The sequence below is a fragment of the Delphinapterus leucas genome, chromosome 6, assembly GCF_059928025.1.
Source record: "Delphinapterus leucas isolate spDelLeu-1000000601 "Yukka" chromosome 6, BTC_Dleu_Yukka2, whole genome shotgun sequence".
NCBI lineage: Eukaryota > Metazoa > Chordata > Mammalia > Artiodactyla > Monodontidae > Delphinapterus > Delphinapterus leucas.
In genome coordinates, this window is record NC_143134.1 from 23529675 (window position 1) to 23551171 (window position 21497).

The 21497-nt window shown below is 46.3% G+C and overlaps 1 protein-coding gene across 1 annotated transcript; it reads right to left on the reverse strand.

Moving 5' to 3' along the window:
* Window positions 1-15274: 15274 nt before the first annotated feature.
* POLR3D (RNA polymerase III subunit D) lies at window positions 15275-20350 on the reverse strand. Its single transcript, XM_022562897.2, has 9 exons — window positions 20212-20350; window positions 19813-19982; window positions 18789-18832; window positions 18026-18177; window positions 17763-17887; window positions 17384-17552; window positions 16786-17051; window positions 16217-16369; window positions 15275-16044 (listed from the first exon to the last, which is right to left on the reverse strand). Exons 2-9 carry the CDS (start codon window positions 19975-19977, stop codon window positions 15922-15924), a joined length of 1197 nt encoding a protein of 398 aa, XP_022418605.2. The 5' UTR covers window positions 19978-19982; window positions 20212-20350; the 3' UTR covers window positions 15275-15921.
* Between the last annotated feature and the right edge of the window lie 1147 nt (window positions 20351-21497).

A 21497-nucleotide genomic window follows, 5' to 3' on the forward strand; every position in this document is an offset into this window, starting at 1 on the left:
CTTAGGTTGTTTCCATATCTTGGCTATTTAAATAATGCTGCAATGAACATGGGGGTGCATTCATCTTTTGGAGTTAGCATTTTTGTTTTCTTTGGATAAATACCCAGAAATCGAATTGCTGGATTATATGGTTGTTCTATTTTTAAATTTTTTTTAAAGAAATAAAATACATATCTATCCAATCAGTAGAGGGAAAAAATAATAAAATGAGAAAAACACAATCAATCCAAATAAAAAAGGCAAGAAAGAAGAAAAATAAGTCACAGAAAAATCTGGACAAAGAGAAAGCACAAAATAAGTGGTAGAAATAAATCTAACAGTGTTAATAATTACAATAAACATAAGTGGGCTGAACTTTCTAGGTAAAAGGCAAAGATTACCAAACTAGATTTAAAAACAAAATCCACCTATATGGTGTTTAAAAGAAAAAGATAGACATAAAACATAATAATAGAGAAAGACTGCAAGTCAAATGGTTAAAAGGAACGGAGCAGGCAAGGAAGGAAGGAAGGAAGGAAGGGAGGGAGGGAGGAAGGAAAGAAGGAAGGGAGGAAGTGCAAGTCACCATGACTTTGGTGAACAGTTCTTCTTTGCTACGAGCCAACTGGCATTCATCCACCCAATGGAATGACTGAGCAATGGCCAGGGGAATGATGGTGAGATCTGATGGGTGTTTTGTGTAGAAGGGACAGGAGCGAGGACCAAGCCCTGTTGTTTCCAATAGGCTCTCAGCTGAGATTAAAGAGAACGGTGATTAAATCAAGGTCCAACCATCTTGCAGGGAATGGCCAACTCAGCAGTCAGGTCAACTTAAAGGGCTTGCCACAGTTGGAGAGAACCAGGGTGTCTTCTTTTTTGAGGAAGCTCCAGAGGCAATTCTCCAGAGACAAATCATTAATGTCCCTCCCTGTCCCATGCCCCCATCCCGGGGACCAAAGTGGTCCTCCCTGGTACCTAAGTCAGTACTCTCCTTCCACTGGGTCCCATTCCAATAAATTTACCATTTGTCACACCTAGACCTTTTGTTCAGAAGGATCAGGTAAAAGAGGGACAAGTGTATTTTTAAAAAAATTTAATCAGTTGTGCTTCTAGTGTCTCTTTAATTTTTTACAGCAACTCAGGAGAAAAGAAATATCTAAAAATTCCGTTTATTAAGTTGTCAGATCCAATTATCTTAACACATATATTTATGTTGTCACAGTTTTATAGCCATATGAAAAAAAATACATATAAATTGAAAGAAAAAAATAATACGTTTATTCTATTTTAAAGAACAGTAGTCTCCCCTTATCCACAGTTTCACTTTCTACAGTTTCAGTTACCCTCTGGCAACTGCTGTCTCAAAATGTTAAACAGAAAATTCCAGAAATAAACAATTCATAAGTTTTAAATTGTGCACCATTAAATGAATAGTATGATGAAATCTCACACCACCCCGCTCTGTTCTACCCAGTATGTGAATCATCCCTTTGTCCAGCATATTCATGCTGTATACACTGCCTGTTAGTATAGGAAAAAACATAGTATATATAAAGTTGAGTACTATCTTAGATTTCCGGCATCCACTTGGAACATGTCCCCCGAGGATAAGGGAGACTACTGCAATCATATTTACTTCCCTGGGACGTGCTGGGTGCCATACAACTTCTCAAACCTTGAACTCAGATTGGGCACTACCATACTCATTTCCTGTACCACACTGATATTCTTGCAGTATTTGCTTTTTATCACACCAACTGCAGAAAACCCAACTTTGCAAAGATATGACATTATCAAAAGGAAGACAATCTAATGTTGCAGTCATGATCTACCTTGTACTAGTAATTTGCGTAGTTTCCGATGGATGATGAGTATCACTGTGTTTCCCTTGCACTTTTAAAATACAGTTGACCCTTGAACAACATGTGGGGCATTCGAAAATCTGCGTGTAATTTATAGTCAGTCTTCTCTATACGTGATTCATCTGTACCCAAGGTTCCATATCCACGGATCCAACCAACCACAGATTGTGTAGTACCATAGCATTATTATTGAAAAAAACCCACGTACACGTGGACCAGTGCAGTTCAAGCCCATTTATTCAAGGGTCAACTGTATTCTATGGTGCTCCGTGGGCTTGCTGCCGAGGCGCCCTGGGGTGTCTCAGAACACAGTTTAGGAACTGTGGGTCTAGTACAGAATTATTATTCAGTTTTGGGGACAAAATTCTTGGGGGAAAAAATTCAAAATCAGATTGTCACACTTGATACTACTTCGTAGTTTGAATGTCAGCAAACTGCACAAAGAGTTAATATTTTTTTAAAAACTTAGCATTAAGTTTGAAATCCCTAGGTCTTTCTTTTGGCTGGGCAGCTACTAGAGGGTGAAGCAATCAGGCCTGCTGGGGTTGCCATTAGGTGAAAGAAAGAAACATTGGACATAGAAGGGAATCCCAATTTCTCAAAATAGGTCTACATAACACTCCACCTTTTCATCCTGATTAGTACCCAGGGAGTGGTCAAGAACAAAAGATCACTTTCTAAGAATAGTCATAGTTAGTGGCCATGCTGCCTTGTTAACACACACGGATCAGGAAGAGGTGATAGACGTAGGGTCAAAAATCCCTTTGAGTTGATTTTTGAGGAGGCTCTTCCAATGCTTAACAAGCCCAGATGCCTGTGGATGGTGGCCTGTGCAGAAAGTCCATCAAATACCGTGACTGGCTTGAGAGTCCATTGCAATCAAAGATGCATCACCATCAGACTGCAAACGTCTGGAAAGCCAGAAATGTAGCAAAGATTAGTTTCAAGGACCACAGTGGTCTGGGCAGAGTCAGCTGATTTTACTGAGACAGCAACACTGCAACCTGAAAAACTGTCAACAGTGGTGAGCCCCAGGAGTGGGGCACAGGTTCGATGGCTTTGCCCTGTGCAATGGGCCTCCCTCACCGAGACCAACAGTTCAACTTTTATTAGGACGTGCGGGCCCGGCACGCAGTGGTAGTGTGTGCATCTTAAACATAGAGTCATTTGCCTGGTGCCCAGTCTACGGTGGTGGGTATGTTGCACGTCTGGTTCAGTGACCGGTCCAGGCAGCAAAGGTGGCTGCCTGGGCAGTGCAGGCTCAATCCACAGCTTGATTCCAGTCGGTCTCATCAGAGAACGGGTCCTCACCATGGGAACCTATAGGAGTCACCCAGATGGTTCCGTTAGCAGCCGTGATTTTTTTCCATAGTTGATGGCCCCAAAGAGGGAAATCTTTAATCTGCCACTCTGTAGTTTTCCAAGTGGCAGACCAAATGGCTAGGACACTGTCAACAGCCCAAACAAGAGTTAGCAAAAATATAACAACCTTCATCAAGGAGTATTGGCTGGAGCCGTGAGGACAGCTCTGAGTTCTGCCTACGGAGCAGAGAGACCACATCAGTTTTCTCTTCCAAGTAGATGGCACGGATGCTGAATAGCCACAGCGTGGTGTCTACCCAGTGGACACCACGGGTTTTAGCTTAGCCGGACCATCAGCGAACCAGGCCCAGGCATTTAGAAGAACCACTGTGGAATGAAAGCCCCACTGAGCAAGTGACTTTGCTTCAGGCTGTGGAATGGAGGATAACGTTTCCCCCAAAGGGATGGCTGTCTGTTTGTCATGTAAAGCTGAAAACGCCACGGGGGCCAGGCCAGCTGGAGACCTAAATACACCGTTTCCATCTGACAAGGGAGGTTTATTGGGCCCTCCCCACACTGTTAGTTATTAAGTCCCAGTTACCCTACCCCTCAAAATATCAGTCACAAGGCCTCTATGTGTGTTTAACACTCTCGGGTGTTCACTTTTGACAAGAACCCAAGAGCAAGGTAAGAGATGCTTTTCAAAAGAGGTGTACCTCTTAGCATCATTAGGGAGGCAACAAACCCCATCAATGGATGCCCCCCAGGGGAGGCTGCCTCTCAAATGTTCTGATCAGAAAAATGATCAATCAGAAAGATTTTTAGTTCAAAGGGATCATAGGGGGCTTCCCTGGTGGCGCAGTGGTTGAGAGTCTGCCTGCCAATGCAGGGGACACGGGTTCGAGCCCTGGTCTGCGAGGATCCCACATGCTGTGGAGCAACTGGGCCCGTGAGCCACAACTACTGAGCCTGCGCATCTGGAGCTTGTGCTCCGCAACGAGAGGCCGTGACAGTGAGAGGCCCGCGCACCGCGATGAGGAGTGGCCCCTGCTCGCCGCAGCTAGAGAAAGCCCTCGCACAGAAACGAAGACCCAACACAGCCAAAATAAATAAATTAATAAATTAATTTAAAAAACCAAAAAGGGATCATAGGGTTGTGGGGTCTCAAAGGCACTAGCACCTCTCTACATGCAGCAACTCCCCACAGGTATCATCCCTTCTGGCGTTTATGAGAATTCACGGAATGTTCATGGAAAACACCAATGCCAATTACACACCCAGCAGTGGAAGCCACGAGGACAGTCCACTGAATTGGCCCAAAGCCCTGCCCACAAGGTTGGCCAGCTCCTTTCTTGTCCCTGGAAAAGTGAGGGCCATTCTACCCTTGGGAGGAAGCCTGGAAGACTTCAAAAGTCTTTTTTGCACTTGCTCAGAAATGCAGTTATCAATACTTTAGCACACACAGCCTTCACGCAATAGCAGTCATTACTTCATTCTTTCAACTAACATTTGTTTGGTGTCTATTATGTACAAGGCACTATTTTAAGTTCTGGAGACACAGTAATGAACAAAACAGTCTCTCATAGCTTATGTTCTAATGGGAATATCCGACAAAAAAAAAAGGAAATAGATAATATGTCAGATGGTGATAAATGCTATGGAGAAAAAGAGCAAGGAAAGGGGCAGAAGGAGTATCAGAAGTGGAACTTTCCTAATTTAAGCAGGATGGTCAGGGAGAGTCTCAGAGACCTGAAGGGAATGAGGAAACAAGACATGAATGTTTCTGGGGAAAGTGGGTTCTAGGGAGGGGGAAAATAATGCAAAACCCCTGAAGCTGGAGCCTGCCTACTCTTTTACATAAGAAATGGACGGAGTGGAATGACCCAGAAGAGCTGGACACGAGGCCACAGGGATCATAGGAGGATCCCATGAGGTCTTGTAGCTTGAACAGACTTGGCTTTTCCTCTGAATGAGATGGGAAGTGGTATAATATGGCACATTTTACCAGGGTGTCTCTGGCTGCTGTGCTGAGAACAGACTGGTGGCATGGGCTGGGGTGGGGTGGAGGGCGCGTGGAAGCAGGCAGATCATTTAAGAAGCAATTGTAAAAAAATCCCACAAGAGAGGATGTTAGTTTGGTCAAGGGTAATAATGCTGGATAAGTAGTAAGAAGTGATAACATTTGGGATAGATTTTTTTTTTAATGATTATTTTGAAAATATAGCCCACAACACCATTATCATACCAAAAAAACAAACAATAATAATTTAATATCATCAAATATCTAGTCAACATGCCAACATTCCTGATTGCCTCATGATTTTTTTAAAAATTTGTTAAAAATATCAAAGATAAACAAAGCCAGGTATTAGTTAAAATGGTGAAAACAGGTTTTATTCAGTAACTACTGACAGTAGGCAAAAAAGTTGAGCTCCATCCTGATTTGCAAAGAGGAATTGTAAAGGGAGAATGGGGACAGGACTCAAGTGAAAAATTACAAAGCGTTGGTCACTGTAAACGTGATTGGGCCAGCAGTGACTGCTGGCGATTATGGAAGTTAGGATTCTATCCTCCCAGAAACTGGAAGCCCTCTCCTTCCGGATAATTACATTTCAAAGGAATGGCTTTCGGGTCCTTAAGACAAGACACTCCACAGTTATAGAAGATACATATCATCTCAAAGGGACAGAGGAAGGATTCACAATTATAAGTCCTTTTTGAGTAAATGCTCTAATAAAGGGAGGCCAGGGGACTATGTCAGGTGTTAGCTAAAACAAACAGCAAAGTTTTTTGACAAACAACAAATTTTTTTGACAGCTCTGAGCTTTTCCAAACAGGAACTCAAAAGGGGCTGGGTGGTCCCAGAGACATGGCCTTAAACTGCTAGAGGCCATGTTAAAGTTTGGTCGAGACTCTCCTAGTGCAGGGTTTTTTTGTTTGTTTGTTTTGGTTTGGCCGCACCATGCAGCTTGGAACCCGTGCCCCCTGCAATGGAAGCGCAGTGTCCTAACCACTGGACCACCAGGGAATTCCCAGTGCAGGAGTTTGAATGGAGTCTTCACGCTGAGATTCATTGCAGTTCTCAGAATCGCTATCCAAATAAGGTTCATACAAATAATGTCATTTGCAGCAACATGGATGGACCTAGAGATTATCATACTCAGTGAAGTAAGTCAGAAAAAGACAAATATCATATATCACTTATATCTGGATCTAAAATATGACACAAATGAACTTATCTACAAAACAGAAACAGACTCACATAGAGAACAGACTTGTGGTTGCCAAGGGAGAGGGTTGGGGCAGGGATAGTTCAGGAGTTTGGGATTAGCAGATGCAAACTATTATATATAAAATGGATAAACAACAAGGTCCTATTGTATAGCACAGGGAACTATGTTCAGTATTCTGTAATAAACTGTAATGAGAAAGAATATGAAAAAGAATGTATATATATATATATATATATGTATAACTGAATCACTTTGCTATATACCAGAAACTAACACAACATTGTAAATCAACTATGCTTCGATCAAATAAATTTTAAAAAATAAAAAATAAAATTAATACAAATAAGGTTCATACATTGCATTGTATGATTGACATTATATCCTAAATCTCTTTTTATCTGTAGTTTCCTCCTTCATTCTTCTTTTTTCCCTTACAATTTGTTGAAGAACCTGAGTCATTTGTCCCACAGATTCAAGGCTTTGCTGACGGGACTCTCATGGGTTATTTTAAGATGTTTCTTTGTCCCTGTATTTCCCAAAATTGGTAGTCAGGGGTGAGTTGCCTGCCAGACATGCAAGAAGAGATGAGGGAGTGGCAGTTGGATGTAAGGTTGGGAGAGGGGTCTCAGCTGCAGATAATAAATTGGGAGTCATAAGCATGGAGAGTTTAAAGCCATGATTCTAAGTGAGATGGCTGAGGGAACGAGAGTAGACAGGCAAGAGAAATGCTCTAAGGCCTGATGGGGAGGTACCAGGAAAGGAGATGGAGAGCACATCGAGTGAGACAAGAAGGAACAGTTAGGACAGTGACCCTGAAGCCAAGAAAGGAAGGTATTTAAGGAAGGGAAGAGTGATCAACTATGTCAAATGTGATAATAGATTCAGTAACATAAGGAGGGCAAGTTTACTATTGAGTTTGGCACTGGTGACCTTGAGAAGAGCCGTTGGGAGGAGTGGTGAAGGCAGATTGGAATGGGTTCAAGAAAGAATGGATGAGAGGAAGCGGAGATAAACAAAGACAACTCTTTCAAGAAGTTTTGCTGCAGGGCTTCCCTGGTGGTGCAGTGGTTAAGAATCCGCCTGCCAATGCAGGGGACCCGGGTTCGAGCCCTGGTCCAGGCAAACTCCACATACCACGGAGCAACTAAGCCCGTGTGCCACAACTACTGAGCCTGTGCTCTAGAGCCCACGAGCCACAACTACTGAGCCTGCATGCCACAACTACTGAAGCCCATGCGCCTAGAGCCCATGCTCCGCAACAAGAGAAGCCTGCAATGAGAAGCCCGTGCACCACAACAAACAGTAGCCCTCGCTCACCTCAACTAGAGAGAGCCCGTGCGCAGCAACGAAGACCCAATGCAGCCAAAAATAAATAAATGTATTAAAAAAAAAAAGTTTTGCTGCAAACGGAAGCAGAGAAAAGAGGTGATAATTGGAGATGAATGCAACCTCAAAGGAAAATTTATTTTCAAGATGGATCCCTAAGAGCCTATTTGGATCGTGTGACACTGACCTAATAGAGGGAAATAGATGTGTGTGTAGGGGGTTGCTGGAACACTACCTTTGAGTAGGTAAGAGGGATGGAATCTAGGGCTCCTGTGAAGGGTCTGATCTCCGGGAGGAGGACAGACAGTTCATCCATAGTAACAGGCCAGACGGTGCACCTGGACACAGCTGCAAACAGACTGACAGATACAGTGGTGGGAACACGTGGTGCTTCTATTTTCTTACTGCGATAAGAAGCAGGGTCACCAGCTGAGAGTGGGGTGTTGGAGGCTTGAGAACACAGTACTCTCTGGGGAGTGCGAGGAGTAAATGGACAAGAAAAATGTGCTAGATTATTGGTCTTGAAGTGAGATGACTCAGCATGGTGTCAGGTGCTTCTCCAGCCAGGTTTAAGCCCTCAGGAGAGATGCAGAGTAGGCAGAGATTCAGATTTACCCAGAAGTGGGCTTTTGTCCTATGAGTAAACAGGAGAGAGGGGCAAGGACACTGAGAATGTGTGCAAGGAAGTGGTTATAACAACGGCACACTGTATCTGTGCCGGCAGTTGAGGGTTTGCTTACACAAGTGATGTAAATTGGAAGCTCTTCTCTGTCACAATTGAGACCAGTAGATGTTCAGTTATTCTTAAAGTAAGTGAAATAGATGTGCCAGAGGCTGCTGGTTGATCCTTAGTATCCAGTTTCCTTCTTTCATGATAATGAATCTTGATTTTTAGGAGGGCACCTGCTCATTCCAGATCAAGACCACATTTCTCAGCCTCCTTGGAGGCTGAGGCTATGTCACTACTTTCTGGACAATGGTGCGTACAATCATCCCTCCATATCCCAGGGGAATTGGCTCCAGGACCCCCTGCTGACATCTAAATCCGTGGATGCTCAATTCCCTTACAGTCAGCTCAAGTCCCTTCCATATCCCCACCTAAGTGGACCCATACAGTTCAAACCTGTGTTGTTCAAGGGTCAACTGTAGTCATAAACGTTATGGGACAGCTCTTAGGTGTCTTCCTTAAAGAAGATATAATATTGAATACATGCCCTGTCATTTGGCAAGGGGTGGGGGGATGGGGAAATATGTAAACCTTTCATTCATCTGGCTGCCAGGGGTGGGGATGCAATGAACAGAGGTCTGGTTTCAATTTAGAAGTTGAGGCTGAGCCACACCCTAGACACCATGGGAAGGTAAGCTGGAAAGAGCGGAGACCCTTGGGGCTCTGTAGAGCAGAGCTGCCATCACTTCAGACTGTGCATCTTTAGATTTTTATGAGAGACAAAAGTCTATTTGGTTAAGCCACTGTTATTTTGGGGCTCTATTTCTCTTAGCTGAACCTAATCTTAACTGATATTTTGGGGAAAATTTTTAATACAAGAAATGTATCTATTTTAGGGCTTCCCTGGTGGCGCAGTGGTTGAGAGTCCGCCTGCCGATGCAGGGGACGCGGATTCGTGCCCCGGTCCGGGAAGATCCCACATGCCGCGGAGCGGCTGGGCCCGTGAGCCATGGCCGCTGAGCCTGCGTGTCCGGAGCCTGTGCTCCTCAACGGGAGAGACCACAACAGTGAGGGGCCCGCGTACCGCGTACCGCAAAAAAAAAAAAAAAAAAAAAAAAAAAAGAAATGTATCTATTTTAAATATTTTAACTTAACATTTATAAATGGACATTCATCCCCTTTTGGTGTAGGGACAAGTCCTTTTCTTTGAGTATGGGTCCACTGATTAGCATTCCATGAAAATTACACACACCTACAATGCGCTGCTAAGATCACCAGTTTTGATTATCTCCAAAAGCAGAATGTGAGGTCAAAGCACTAGACACCTGGCGGGGAAATGTGAATGCAGAATTACTTTAGATAATTATGATTGCCCCCGTCTTTACGTTTATCTTGCCTAAACTTAATTCAATGGTAGTATTTAGTCACTCACGTTTATTCTTTCCAAAGCATTTACCTTGGTTTACACAGAAATAAGAACTTTATTTTAGCACTTATATTTCATCAGTTTATATATTTAAATTATGTACTTACCTTATTTTCATCAGAAATCCTTCCTTCTAATCCTCATATTTTATTAGTTTATACCATGTTTAACTGAATTATGTAAGTACAATAGTGAACACAACTGGCAAAAGCAAGCTTGGGAAAAACACAACTGACTTTCGGAAAGCATATAACCCAACCGCGGGGGCAGCGTGTTCTTTACACATCAACCCCCTTTGATGTCTGACAGAGGGAAGAGAGAAAACATTAGTTATCTACCCTGAGGGTCAGCTGAGTACAGGTCAGGTCTCTACTCAGCATCTTTTTACATTTATATAGTTCAAAACCAGAATCCTGATTAATACATTAACTTTACAAATGCACAAGCAACTCTTACACACTGTTGATGGGCATGTGGACAGGTGCAAACATTCTGGAGGGCGTTATCTTCCAAAAGCCTTAAAGATGGCATAGAATTTGACACTTTTAATGTCAAAAAAGCCATTTTTAATTTAAAAACATCCTAAGGAAATGATGAGGATATCAGAAACAATTTAACTACAAAATTGTTTATCACATCACTTTTAAAATCGTGAAAAATTGGAAAAACCAAAATTGTCCAGAAATCAGGGAATATTTGGGTCAATCTTGATAGTCCAAAGATGCATTCTAATGTAGCCATTAATGTTATGTTGTACAGTGTAAGAGCTGTTTCCAAAAGAATTCCTGTATTATCTTGCCCTGGGAAAATGCATGAGTCACACTGAGCACAGTCAGTCTTGGGTATTGTGTTTTCATTTGGAGTATACTGTTTTGAGGAAATGAATCAGAGAACTTTGTATTGGCAGCACGACATGGCCACAAAAAGCTTGCTTTACCTTCAAATTTTGGATCCTTAAGCCAACTCTGCTGAACGTGGTTGAACATGCACGCAACAACCACCGCTTTATAAAGTGCCAACCTGGACTACTGGGGCTAGAAGGGGGATGCTACATTTCCCAAAATCACTTGCACGAGGATGCTGGGTGTGAGTTAGGTTCTATCAATTGGGATTTGAAAGGTGGAAGTATGGCCCACCTTCCTACTGCTTTGGCTGTTTGATTCTGCTCTTTCACACCCCACATCTACTCTATCAGCAGATTGAGGTGGCTCTACCTCTGAAATAAGTATCTAGCATCCAACCACTTCCCAACACCTCCACCATTAACCCTGGTCCAAGCCACTGCCGTCTGTTGCCTGGGTTAATGTAGCAGCCTCCAAACTGGTGCCTCTGCTTCTACCCTTGTCTCAACCCAGCAGCTAATGGGAGCCTTTTGAAACCTAAGAGACACTTGGCAACAGCTAATCATTTCCCTTAGAATAAAGCCAAAGTCCTTATGATGGCTTCGAAGCCCTGCAGGACCTGGGCTGCCCACCCCACCTCTGATACTGTCCCCTCTCTCACAGTGTCAGCTCCTAGCTGTCCCCACTGCCTACTGATCCGGCTGCTTCACTTCAAATATTTTTTCAATGGAGCCTACCCTACTTACTGTGATACTACCACCCATAGACTCCCCTTACCCTTTAAAAGAAAAATTCCCAAGCACTCATCACCTTCTAAATACTCTGTAACTTACTTATACTTATTGTCTATCTCCCTCACAAGAATGCAAGTTCCACCAGGACAGAGACCTTTCTGTTTTGTCACTAATACTACGCTTGAACTGTACCTAGCACACAGAGGGCACTCAGCATGTGGGGGGTTGTCTTCAGGTGTTCCAGGGTGCAATCTTTAGCTCTGTGGTTGCCCAGGCAGTTGAGACTGCGGGCACTGCCTGATCCCTAGATTGCGGCCGTGCAGTGTGTCCTCATAGCTCGATCCACGTCCTCCGCCTTCCTGATTCTAGCAGAGCGTGTAGCTCCCCTGGTAAATCAGTTCTCTAGGGTTCTGAATCCTGGAGACTCAACCTATAGCTCACTCTTCCAGCTTTCCGATCAGTCTAAAAATACTTATCTTCCTGTATTAAACTTTTTTGCTTAGAGTACCTAGAATGGTCTCTATTTCTCCACTGAATCCTGAAAAGTACTCAAGATAAAACCGTTGGGCCAATGATGATCAAGACTGCATTTTTTCCAACTGACTGGGTCTTAAATGTAAATGAAGCAAACAGAAGGAAGTCTAACCTCTGCCTCAGCTTTCAGGGAGTTGGACCAGTGACTGCTCCCATGGAAGGGGACGGAAGAAACGCTTCAGAAGAGCTGAGTCAGAAGTTGGCCACACAGAGGGGTTCCTAGAATTGGCATTCTATCTCCATTTTTTCAGATGATGCCCTTGAGACCTAAGCCCACTCCAGTTCCGACCCTCCATCAGTAGAACTTTGGCAGCTGAACCACAGTCCAAGAGCAGCTGTCAACATGGCATCTGTCACTATAGCTGTAGCCATCTTAAGAGGGGGACGCCCCAACTGTGGAAGTATCCTGCACTAGGCTGGGGGTGGGATGAATAGGCAATGGACGTCACTGTTTTCACTGTGACTATACCTAGGAAATAAGCCTCTTCCTTTAAAGAGCCAAGTGTGAGTGATCAATTGGACCAAGTGGGTAGGTCTGGGAGGATTAAAGGGCGCTGTCTCTGATATTTTCAGCTAGATCAGAAGTATCTGAAGTACAAGAGGCTTACTATTAACATGGAAGAAATGTATTTTTGAGTGAGATGAAATGTGATAAAACAGCATGTTTATATCATCATATGTAACATACACAATTTTGTAGTCTGAAAGAATATGCACTAAAATGTTAAAACTGGTTTATTTAGAATAAAACTGGTTTATTTAGAAAGAATATGCACTAAAATGTTAAAACTGGTTTATTTAGAATGTGATAAAACAGCATGTTTATATCATTATATGTAACATACACAATTTTGTAGTCTGAAAGAATGTGCACTAAAATGTTAAAACTGGTTTATTTAGAATAAAAGGTAATTGAACATTAAAAAAAATTCTACCTATAGTTAGAGTTTAGTACAATAGACAGTATTCTTTAATCACGGTGGCAACTATCATGGACTGTTTATAGCTAAGTGCCATTCCTGTTTCTTCCCTACTAACAAAACCCTGTCTCAAAGGCAACAAGACGTCAGTGCCAGGGGACAAACTGGTCCACCCATCCCTCTTTGCCAGTGCCCATCCAAGGGTGGTTATGTGGTCCGCTCTATCAGAGAGACATGGGGCAAGTCTCTTTGGGCCTCTGAAGGACATTCCTCCCTGATATGAGCAGAATGAGGAGGAAGTTCCTTAACTGCTGTCTACCTTGCTTCCTGCTTTGGCTCTGGACACTGTCATTTGAAGAAATGATGCTGAGTTGTTACAGCCACTTTGTAACACCAAGGATGGCAGAACAAATGCATCCAAGAAAATCTTGATGTTTTGGCTGCCACCCAACTCTGGAACCATCTATCTCCAGACTGCCCAATTAAACATTCTTATTGCTTACGTCACTGTCAGTCTAGTTTTCTGTTACTTGTGCTGATCACGTCCTGACAGAAGCACTTTTCTGTCTGGCAGGAAATAAATGTTTTATGTCCACTGTAATTTAAAAGCAACCCTATTAAAAAGCTACTACTATCTCATTTTTACAGAAAATGAATAAAACTGAGCTTAGGGAGGATAAATGATTTTCCCCAATGTTATACTGGTGGAGTTAGATTCAAACCCCACCCTGACTCTAAGGCCCACACTCTGTCACTTAATCATGTAATTAAGAAATGAACAAGCCTACTGCTTGCTTTTGGCATCTTAACAAAATGCATACACACAGATGCAGGTAGTAATAAATTTGCATCCATTTGCACTCATACATGAATTTGGCTTTGGGCTTTTTACTCCTGTCATTTGCATTTATTTGTTGGTAGAAATGTATGCTTTGGAGGCTTGGCCAAGAAAGCAGACTTGCCTCGTCTTTTTGCCACGCTTTTATTGACGATGTTCAATCTGTGTATCAGGAATGTAGAGACAGATCGTGGGGACTGTGACGCAGGGTCATAACGGTCGATCCCCAAGATACTTGAAATGGCAAAGTGGTGAACGTTAAAGTGGTACACACTCTTCCTCAAGCTTCCGTGGAGGCGTCAAAGAACTCAAGACTGCAAAACACCAAACATCTAACGAGGCAGGGCCTTTGAGCTAGCCGGGAAAAGCAGAAGAGTGTTTTTGAACCAAAGTAACCAAGAGAAAGAGAGGATTACAATGGAGACTCACTGGCAGTTCGTTAGCTGTGGAAAAGGAGAAGCAGCAAAGACTGAAGCCCAGAGAACATAAAAGGAGTTGGTTCATCAAAGCTCAGCATCAGACCAAACAGGACTTCCATGGCACACATCTCCAAGACCCTTTCTGCTCACCTGTCCTCTACAGTGAGAACAGAGACCAGAACAGTACCATCCAACAGAGCTCACGTGAGCTCTTAGCTACAGAAGGGGCGATGTGGGGACTACACAGTCAATCCTGCCTCCTAGCTGCTGGCTAGGCAGCTTGAGGGGCTCGGTGGAGAAGCCCCAGTGGTGACGAATGAAAAACAGGCTCAAGGAACAGAAGGCGAGACTAAAGAAAGGCATATCCTTCCAAAACCTCTTGGGCCCCCTAAGTTAAGAGGAGTCTGTGTGCGGTCTGCTAAGCTCACGGCAAAGGGGGCTGAGCTGCCGGTGTCTAATGACCACGAGCACTGCAACAGGAGGCCTTCCCCCGCCTCCGAGGTGCCTCCCCGACCCTGCCCGCAGACAAGGGACGAGGAAAGAGAAGCTGCTCCTTAGGGACCACACACTGGAAGGGTCAAGAGTGTGGTGAGCTGCTGAAAGGAACAAGACCACAGACCAATGAACTACAAGGCCAGCGCGGCCAGTGGCAGGGGAATCCAAGTTGATGCCGGGACAGGAGACAGAGGTGGGCCTCTCAAATTCAAAGTGAGGCCATTATTCAATAAATCTTCTACTTACTCTCTCAGCCGGGGTTGTTTCTCAGCAGTAGTTGACTCGGTGTGGTGACAGTTCTCCAGGAGTGATCACAGGTTTCTTCTGAGAAGTAGTGGAAGCAGCTACTCTTCCAGTAGCTGCTACTGGAAGAGTAACAGCTACTTACAGCAGGAGTGAGGGTGGAGGGAGTCCTGGGACCACCATGTCACCCGAAGGCATCTGCAGCGCACTGGGAGGAGTGAGTCTCTGACTCTGTCACTTCTGATGACACCTACAGCTAGGGCCTCGCAGCAATGAACAGGAAGCACTTGCCTAAGAGTGCTTAGGAAAAAAAGGGCATAGAAGGGCCCAAACCCAAACCTTCAGAGCATCAGGCTGGGGGGATAGGACACGGAGTAAGAATGTGGGATAAAGCAGCTCCATTCACTTTATCTGAGATTCTCAGAACCTCTCTTTTGTTTGAAAATAGATTCAGTCGAAGGGAAACTAAACTAACATTTATTGAGCGCCTACTGTGTATGTCCGGCCTTGTGCAAGTTTTCATCGACAATATTCCACTGCATCCTCATGCCAACCCTGTGAGGTAGGTATCGTCCTCATTTCTGTCAGATGAGGAATATGAGGCTCAGAAACGTTAGGTAGTTTGTCAATCACACAACTAGTAATGGGCAGGGCTGGGGCTGAGTCTCAGACTCGAGAAGTCCCTGCTCTCTCTCTGGTGCCGCCTGTTGGGAGGAAGGCGGGAGCAGCAGCAGCAGCTGTCCTTACACTTCCTACCCTGAGAGCAAAGACGTCACCTAGAGAAGGAGCCCGTCCCTTCCCAGACCGTGCGGCCTCTCCACCTGGGGAGGGTGCAGTCAGTTGAAGAGGTAAGCCATAAATATAAAAATAAATAGCAGGGACAAGCCCCCCAGCAGTGAGGGTGTGCAGTTTCCGTGCTGCGGGAAGGTCACTGCGCCGTTCACAGCTGCTGCGGGAAGGAGCCATGTGGGGAAAACTGGGACGATGGCTGGAGTGGGTGGGCTAAACAGGCGCCTTCTGGGTTGAACAGATTTGAGAACAAAACGTCTGGAGCAGGCAGCAGCCGTGGACACAACCACCGCCATCCTCCATCTGCTCCTTTTACCGGTGTTTGTGATCCAACAGGGATTCAAAATTGGGAGAACATACAAGTTTGTGCTTTACGTGTCCCAGGACCGTCATGTCACCCGTCCTACTGTCTCCAAGGCCCACGGACACCAGCTCCTGCCAATGAAGAGAGACAGAGATGAGAACCAAAACCGCATAGCCTATCACTCGCTCAGTCCTGTGATTTCAACGTGATAATCCCAAGAACCCTTCCTCCATATTCAGCACCAAGTCCTCAACACTCCTCAATGTCTCGAAGAGCCTCTGTCCTGACCCAGCAGGTTCTCACCTGCAGGAAAGAGCAGGTGGTCCCCATCGTCACGTCCAGAGTCACCTTGCCCAGGAGGAGCTGCACCTTCCCCGACTTGCGGATGAGCAGCTTGCCGACCTGACCCTCTGTCAGGTCGGCCAGGGTACAAGCATTCTCCGCCAGCCTGGCTTCCTGTGAAGGCAACGAGGGGATGGACACTGGGTGAGGAGCCGTTCCCTCCATCCTTTAGCTCCCCAGACAGGGCCTTTTCCTGGGGCTGCCTGACACTGGTCAGGAAACAGAACAAAACCCAAACCACAGCAAACATAAATAAACGGACAAAATATCAGCAACTGATAAAGCTGGGTGATGGTATATGAGAGTCTATGTTCTCTGATTTGTACACATTCAAAACATTTCATTGTGAAACACACACATACAACTGGCATTGAAGTACAAAGCCCCAAGGCCCTCGCGGGCAGAAAGAACAAATGCACATTATTCTCGCATTTCAGCGTGGGCGGGCGGCACACCTTTGCTTCCCCCTGCAGGTGGCTCTTTCCCCTCCTGGTCCCCTGCATCTTTACAGAACTCAATCGTGAACGTACCCGGTCTTTCTCCTGCTTTATAACCACCACCTGTCCGTCCTCGCTCTGCACCTCCGTCTTGATAGGCTTGACGTCCTGAGTGGGCGGCTGGCCAGGGAGTGAGTCTGGCAGCTGCAGGAAAAGCAGCTCTTCCTCCTGCGTGAGGCTCAGCTCCCTGAGCAGCTCTGCCACAGATATGTCCTTCGGGAGGCCCGGGGTCTTCCTGGCTGCTCTGGAGGAAGCCTTCATCTTGGCCTCCTCTTCCTCATCTCGTGGCTCCTCTTTCACTGCCCGAGATAACAGAATTGGAAGGGCTATCAGTGGCCAGCCCCTATGCCATCTCACTGCACCCATCCCTTCAGCCTGGTGTGCTCCACTGTCACTCAGCCAGGAAGCTGCAAGGAAACTCTGCTTTGAAAGAGGGATCCAGGAGCTGTGTGACTTATTTAAACAGGAGTATCGCAGGCTGGGCCCACCGACCCCCATCAGCGTGAACCCGCTGAGCGTGCTCAGGTCCTGTGGAGTGGGAGAGGACCGGCTTGGCAGCAGCAGTCTGGGAAACTCGCTCTTGGGGGACAGCTGGAGAAAAGGAGACAAGATGTTAACTGACACAGAGTACCTTTCACAGCAGGCACGTCCACCTCCATGTCCTCTTCCTTGGGGCCAGCCAGCCAAGTTTTAACATCTGGTTCTTCATTCTCTTCCTTAAAAAGCCAGCCCGAGTGAGCCAGCGGCAGCTGCACAGGCATATTTCGAGTGTCATTCCTCAGCCCAGGGTCATCGATGAACTGCCAAAGAAGAGTCGGGGGTCACATGGCGGGGCCAGCACACACAAATACCTGGGAGTGCAGTCCACCTTAGTCCTTTTCTAATCGAAGATTCCCGCCGCTCACCAGGCTTCCGGGACATCAGACAGCTCTGCTTCCCCCGACTTGGCTCCCCTGAAGCGCTTTTCATCACACAAAGAAGCCCCATTCCCCCAGCCTGCTGGTACCTACATCATCCTTCTCCAGCATACGCAGAATCTGTTTTGTTTCTTCATCCGTCTCCCTCTTCTCCTTTTTGATGTTGATGATGTGAGAGGGCCCCATGTCCGACACATCCACCGTCTTATCCCAGTTCCCTGTGGGAAACCACCCAGTTCACCAAGCAGGTGAACAAGGGAGCAAGCAGGGGAATGCCACCGCCCTTGCCCTTCTCTCGAGCAGTCTGAACTGAAATCCACCAATTCCTTCCTCCCAGAGCCCCGGCAGCTTTGTACCCTTTTTCTTCATCATTTCAGCTGGGCCCTGCTCAAAGATAGAGTGGGACTGGATCACTTCTGGGCGCCCCCGGCCCCGTCCATGGCCCTCTCGCTGTCGGTCTCTATCCCTATCACGCTTCTCCTTCTTGACAGTTACTTCTTCCTTGGGCCTGGAAAAGACACTGGATTAAGGGAAACCACTCACTTCCCCTGCCTCTGAGAACTGATCTTACTCTCCCATACACTCCGCTCCACATGAGCCAACAACTACATCATGAGAGGCAGAACACCCAATCTTAAGTCTAGCACCTTTTTCCCTTCCTTGCTGAAGCAGAGTCCTTTCAGTTTACTGTACTCTACCTTTTTGCTTGAGAGTGTATGTTAGAACTATAACTCAAAAGTTGAATTATAGAGACTGCCCCCAAATGTGGATTTTTGGGTATTAACTGAAAGTAGGAAAGCTGCGTTGCAAAAGAACTTAAGGGATAACCTGACACATCTTTGCCCAAACTACTGGCTCTCAACTCTGGCTATAAAAGATAATCACTCTGTTTCATTGCAAACAAGTTAAACCACTATTTTAGGGATGGACTCCCAGGCATCCATATTTTTTAAAGCTTACACGCTAGAAACACCTGGGAGCCAGGATTGAAAATCACTACTGAAAAGAATTAAATCTACAAATTTAAATTTCTGAGCCCCATACTTAGTTATTTCCCCAAAGGCCCAAATTCAGAGCAAGTAAATAAGGGGCAAGTATTCAGAAGGCCTTGCTACTTACTCTTCCTTGACCTTCCGACTGATGATATTTGGGGTGAAGGTTTTCTGAAAGTAAAATACAGGAGTCACTGAGTTGGTAAATTCTGATCCCAAAGTACAGGGGAAAATAAAAACTTCCAAAGGGGCAACTTCTGTGGACAAAGACCAACATGGCTCTCTTCTGCACATTCCACACTGTTGTCAAAGACTTACAGAAAGGGACATGTGTTTGAAAAGGAGGAATGTCACTTCATGGTGACAGTGGAGTTACACATAGAAGAAAAGGGGCATCAAAAAACATGTAAATAGCAGCCTCAGCTTCTGCCCCCTGAAAGGAGAGCCCTCAGGACTTCTAATAGCAAAGCAATTTACCTAACCTCACCCCCTTGTCTTCAAACTGCTATAGAGACCAGACAGTATCACAGGGAAAGAGCTCTAGCAGCAAGGCTCAAGTAGGGAAGACAGACCTGCCAGCACTCACAAACAGAGGATCGGGTTAGACTGCCACCAGAATTTCCAAAGGTAAACTTTGGTCTTCAAAAACTGGCTGCTTTTATGCTGTCATCCTCCCCATCTTCTTTAAGGGCTACCCTTTACATCTACAGTCATAAACATAATAGGAAAGGACTCAGAGCCTCTGATACCATGTCTAAGAATCATAATACTTTGGATCAGAAGTTTGCACACTGAGATCCAGGTCAAATTCAGAACTCTCTTAAATTGAAGGCAAAGTTTATGTCTGCGTGGCTTTCATGGGTTTGTTAAAGGTATCCAAGACACACACAAAAACGAAATAAACACTGCTCAAGTTGCTTCTGAGCTAATTAGGATTCTCTGCTCTTCAGTCATCTCTGAGAGCCATGTCAATATTTCGTACCCAGTATCTTGATTTCAAGGTAGGGCTCCCCAGAAATTGTAGGCGTAAGTCTGAGGACAAGATTCGTGAGGCCCAACACCACGCTAGGCCCTACAGGAACATCAGTCAAACCCCCAGGTGCCTGGAATTCAGGGTAGTTGGGTTTCTTTAGAAAGGTGCTGTCGGGTACCTTCTTGACTCCCCCGAGGGTGAGATCCCTGGAGCGGATGGAGGGAAGACGGCCCGGGGTGAGGGAAGGCGCCGGCCTCCGCCCGATAAGCCCCCGCGCCCCAGAAAGGAGGGGTCGGGGCCCTCCTGGAGCACTCGGCTCGCCCGCGGCGTCTCCTTCTGACATGGTGCCTGGGAGAAAAGGAGGAAAGGGGTAACGAAGTCACTCGAGGGGGAGGACACGCGGACCCTGTGCGGAACCCCACCCACGTGGCCTCCCGCCCCCCCCGTCAGGGCGTCCCTCCCGCAGCGTCTCAGCTCCTCCCCCTCCCACGTGGCGAGACTCCCCGGACCACCGCGGCCAGAGCCCTTGGCTCGCCGTCTCCCCAGGCTCCCGACCAGGCACGAGGCAACGACGCACCTCAGCGCACCCAGGCTGCAGCTCCGCACCACGCACGTCCCGACTTCACCTCCGAGGCGACCGGCGGTCGGCCCCGGGCCTCGGCGCCGGGCGGAAGTCTGCGTGGCACGGCGCGGGCACCGCCATCTTGTCGCGGGGCGGAAGTGAGGTCGGTGGGCGGGGCCGAGCCACAGTATTTATCCGGCGGCGCCTGGCTCCCCTCCGCCTTCTCTTCCCGGTTCTTCCCGGAGTCGGGAAAAGCTGGGTTGAGAGGGCGAAAAAGGAAGCGGGGAATGGTCTAGGTCGCGCCACGCTGCAGCGCTCGGGGGGTCTTGGCCGGCGGCGTGAGGTGGGGGCGCCAGCTCAGGGGCTGGGGGCCGGGTGGCCGCTTGGACGCAACGTGGGAGTTCGCCGCTCTGGAGCTTTGGGGTCGAAGCTTGGGTTGGGGCGGGGGACGCGGGGGAGAGAGCGAGACCCCGACTCAGAGTCAGGGAGCTCTGGGCTGGGCCGGGCCGAGCCTCGACTGCCAGCTCGCTGGTGACCTTGGAGTGGTCACTGCACCTCCGGGCTGCGTCCTCGCCCTTGTTCGGGGGTCCTTTCCCCGGACTCCTGGTGGGATCCTGGGGTTGGGCTGTGGGCATAGCGCTGGAGCAGCTGCAGCGGATGAATCGGGTGCGTAATGGCACCTGCCCTGGACTCGTGACTGTGGGCCCTTGTATGCACTCTTGTTCCCACCCTGGAACCTGAAAAACGAAGTTTGTTCTGTTGGTTCTGAGGGACAGATTTAAAGAACTTTTATCGTGACTCCGACATTTGTAATTTAACATAAAAAAATGTCCTTTACTGTCGTTCCCTCCACCCCCAAACCATGTAAAAACCATGTAACTTTACAGATAGCTTGAGGGAAGGAAAACATTTGCTGGAATTTCACATAGACTAACTATTGAAACTTCTGTAATATATTACAATCCACCTCACAGAGATTTCACATTGTACCACAGTTTTGAATCCTCCCTTTTCAAATAACGTTGCTTCGTTGATGCATCAAACGACTGCATAATTCTTGGGTGGCTATGCCACCATTTGTCTGTGTTCCTGTTTGGACACTTAAATTGTTTCTTTTCCCTATTGTAAATACCACTGTAGTGAACATCTGGTGCCTTTAAAGTTTTTTCTTCTTCTGGATTATATTCCTAGAACAAATTTCCAGACTTCTGATAACTGGCCAAAAGAAGACGTACTTTATTTTTTTAAATAAAGTTTTTTTATTTTGAGATAATAGTAGATAACACGTGCAGTTGTAAGAA

Coding starts and splice junctions, on each gene's coding strand:
- POLR3D (XM_022562897.2), bottom strand. CDS start 19,977: ATGTCAGAAGGAGACGCCGCGGGCGAGCCGAGTGCTCCAGGAGGGCCC. Junction 17,553..17,762: donor GTATGCTGGAGAAGGATGAT/GTAGGTACCAGC, acceptor CTTCTTTGGCAG/TTCATCGATGACCCTGGGCT. Junction 17,052..17,383: donor GGACGTGCCTGCTGTGAAAG/GTACTCTGTGTC, acceptor TATCTCGGGCAG/TGAAAGAGGAGCCACGAGAT.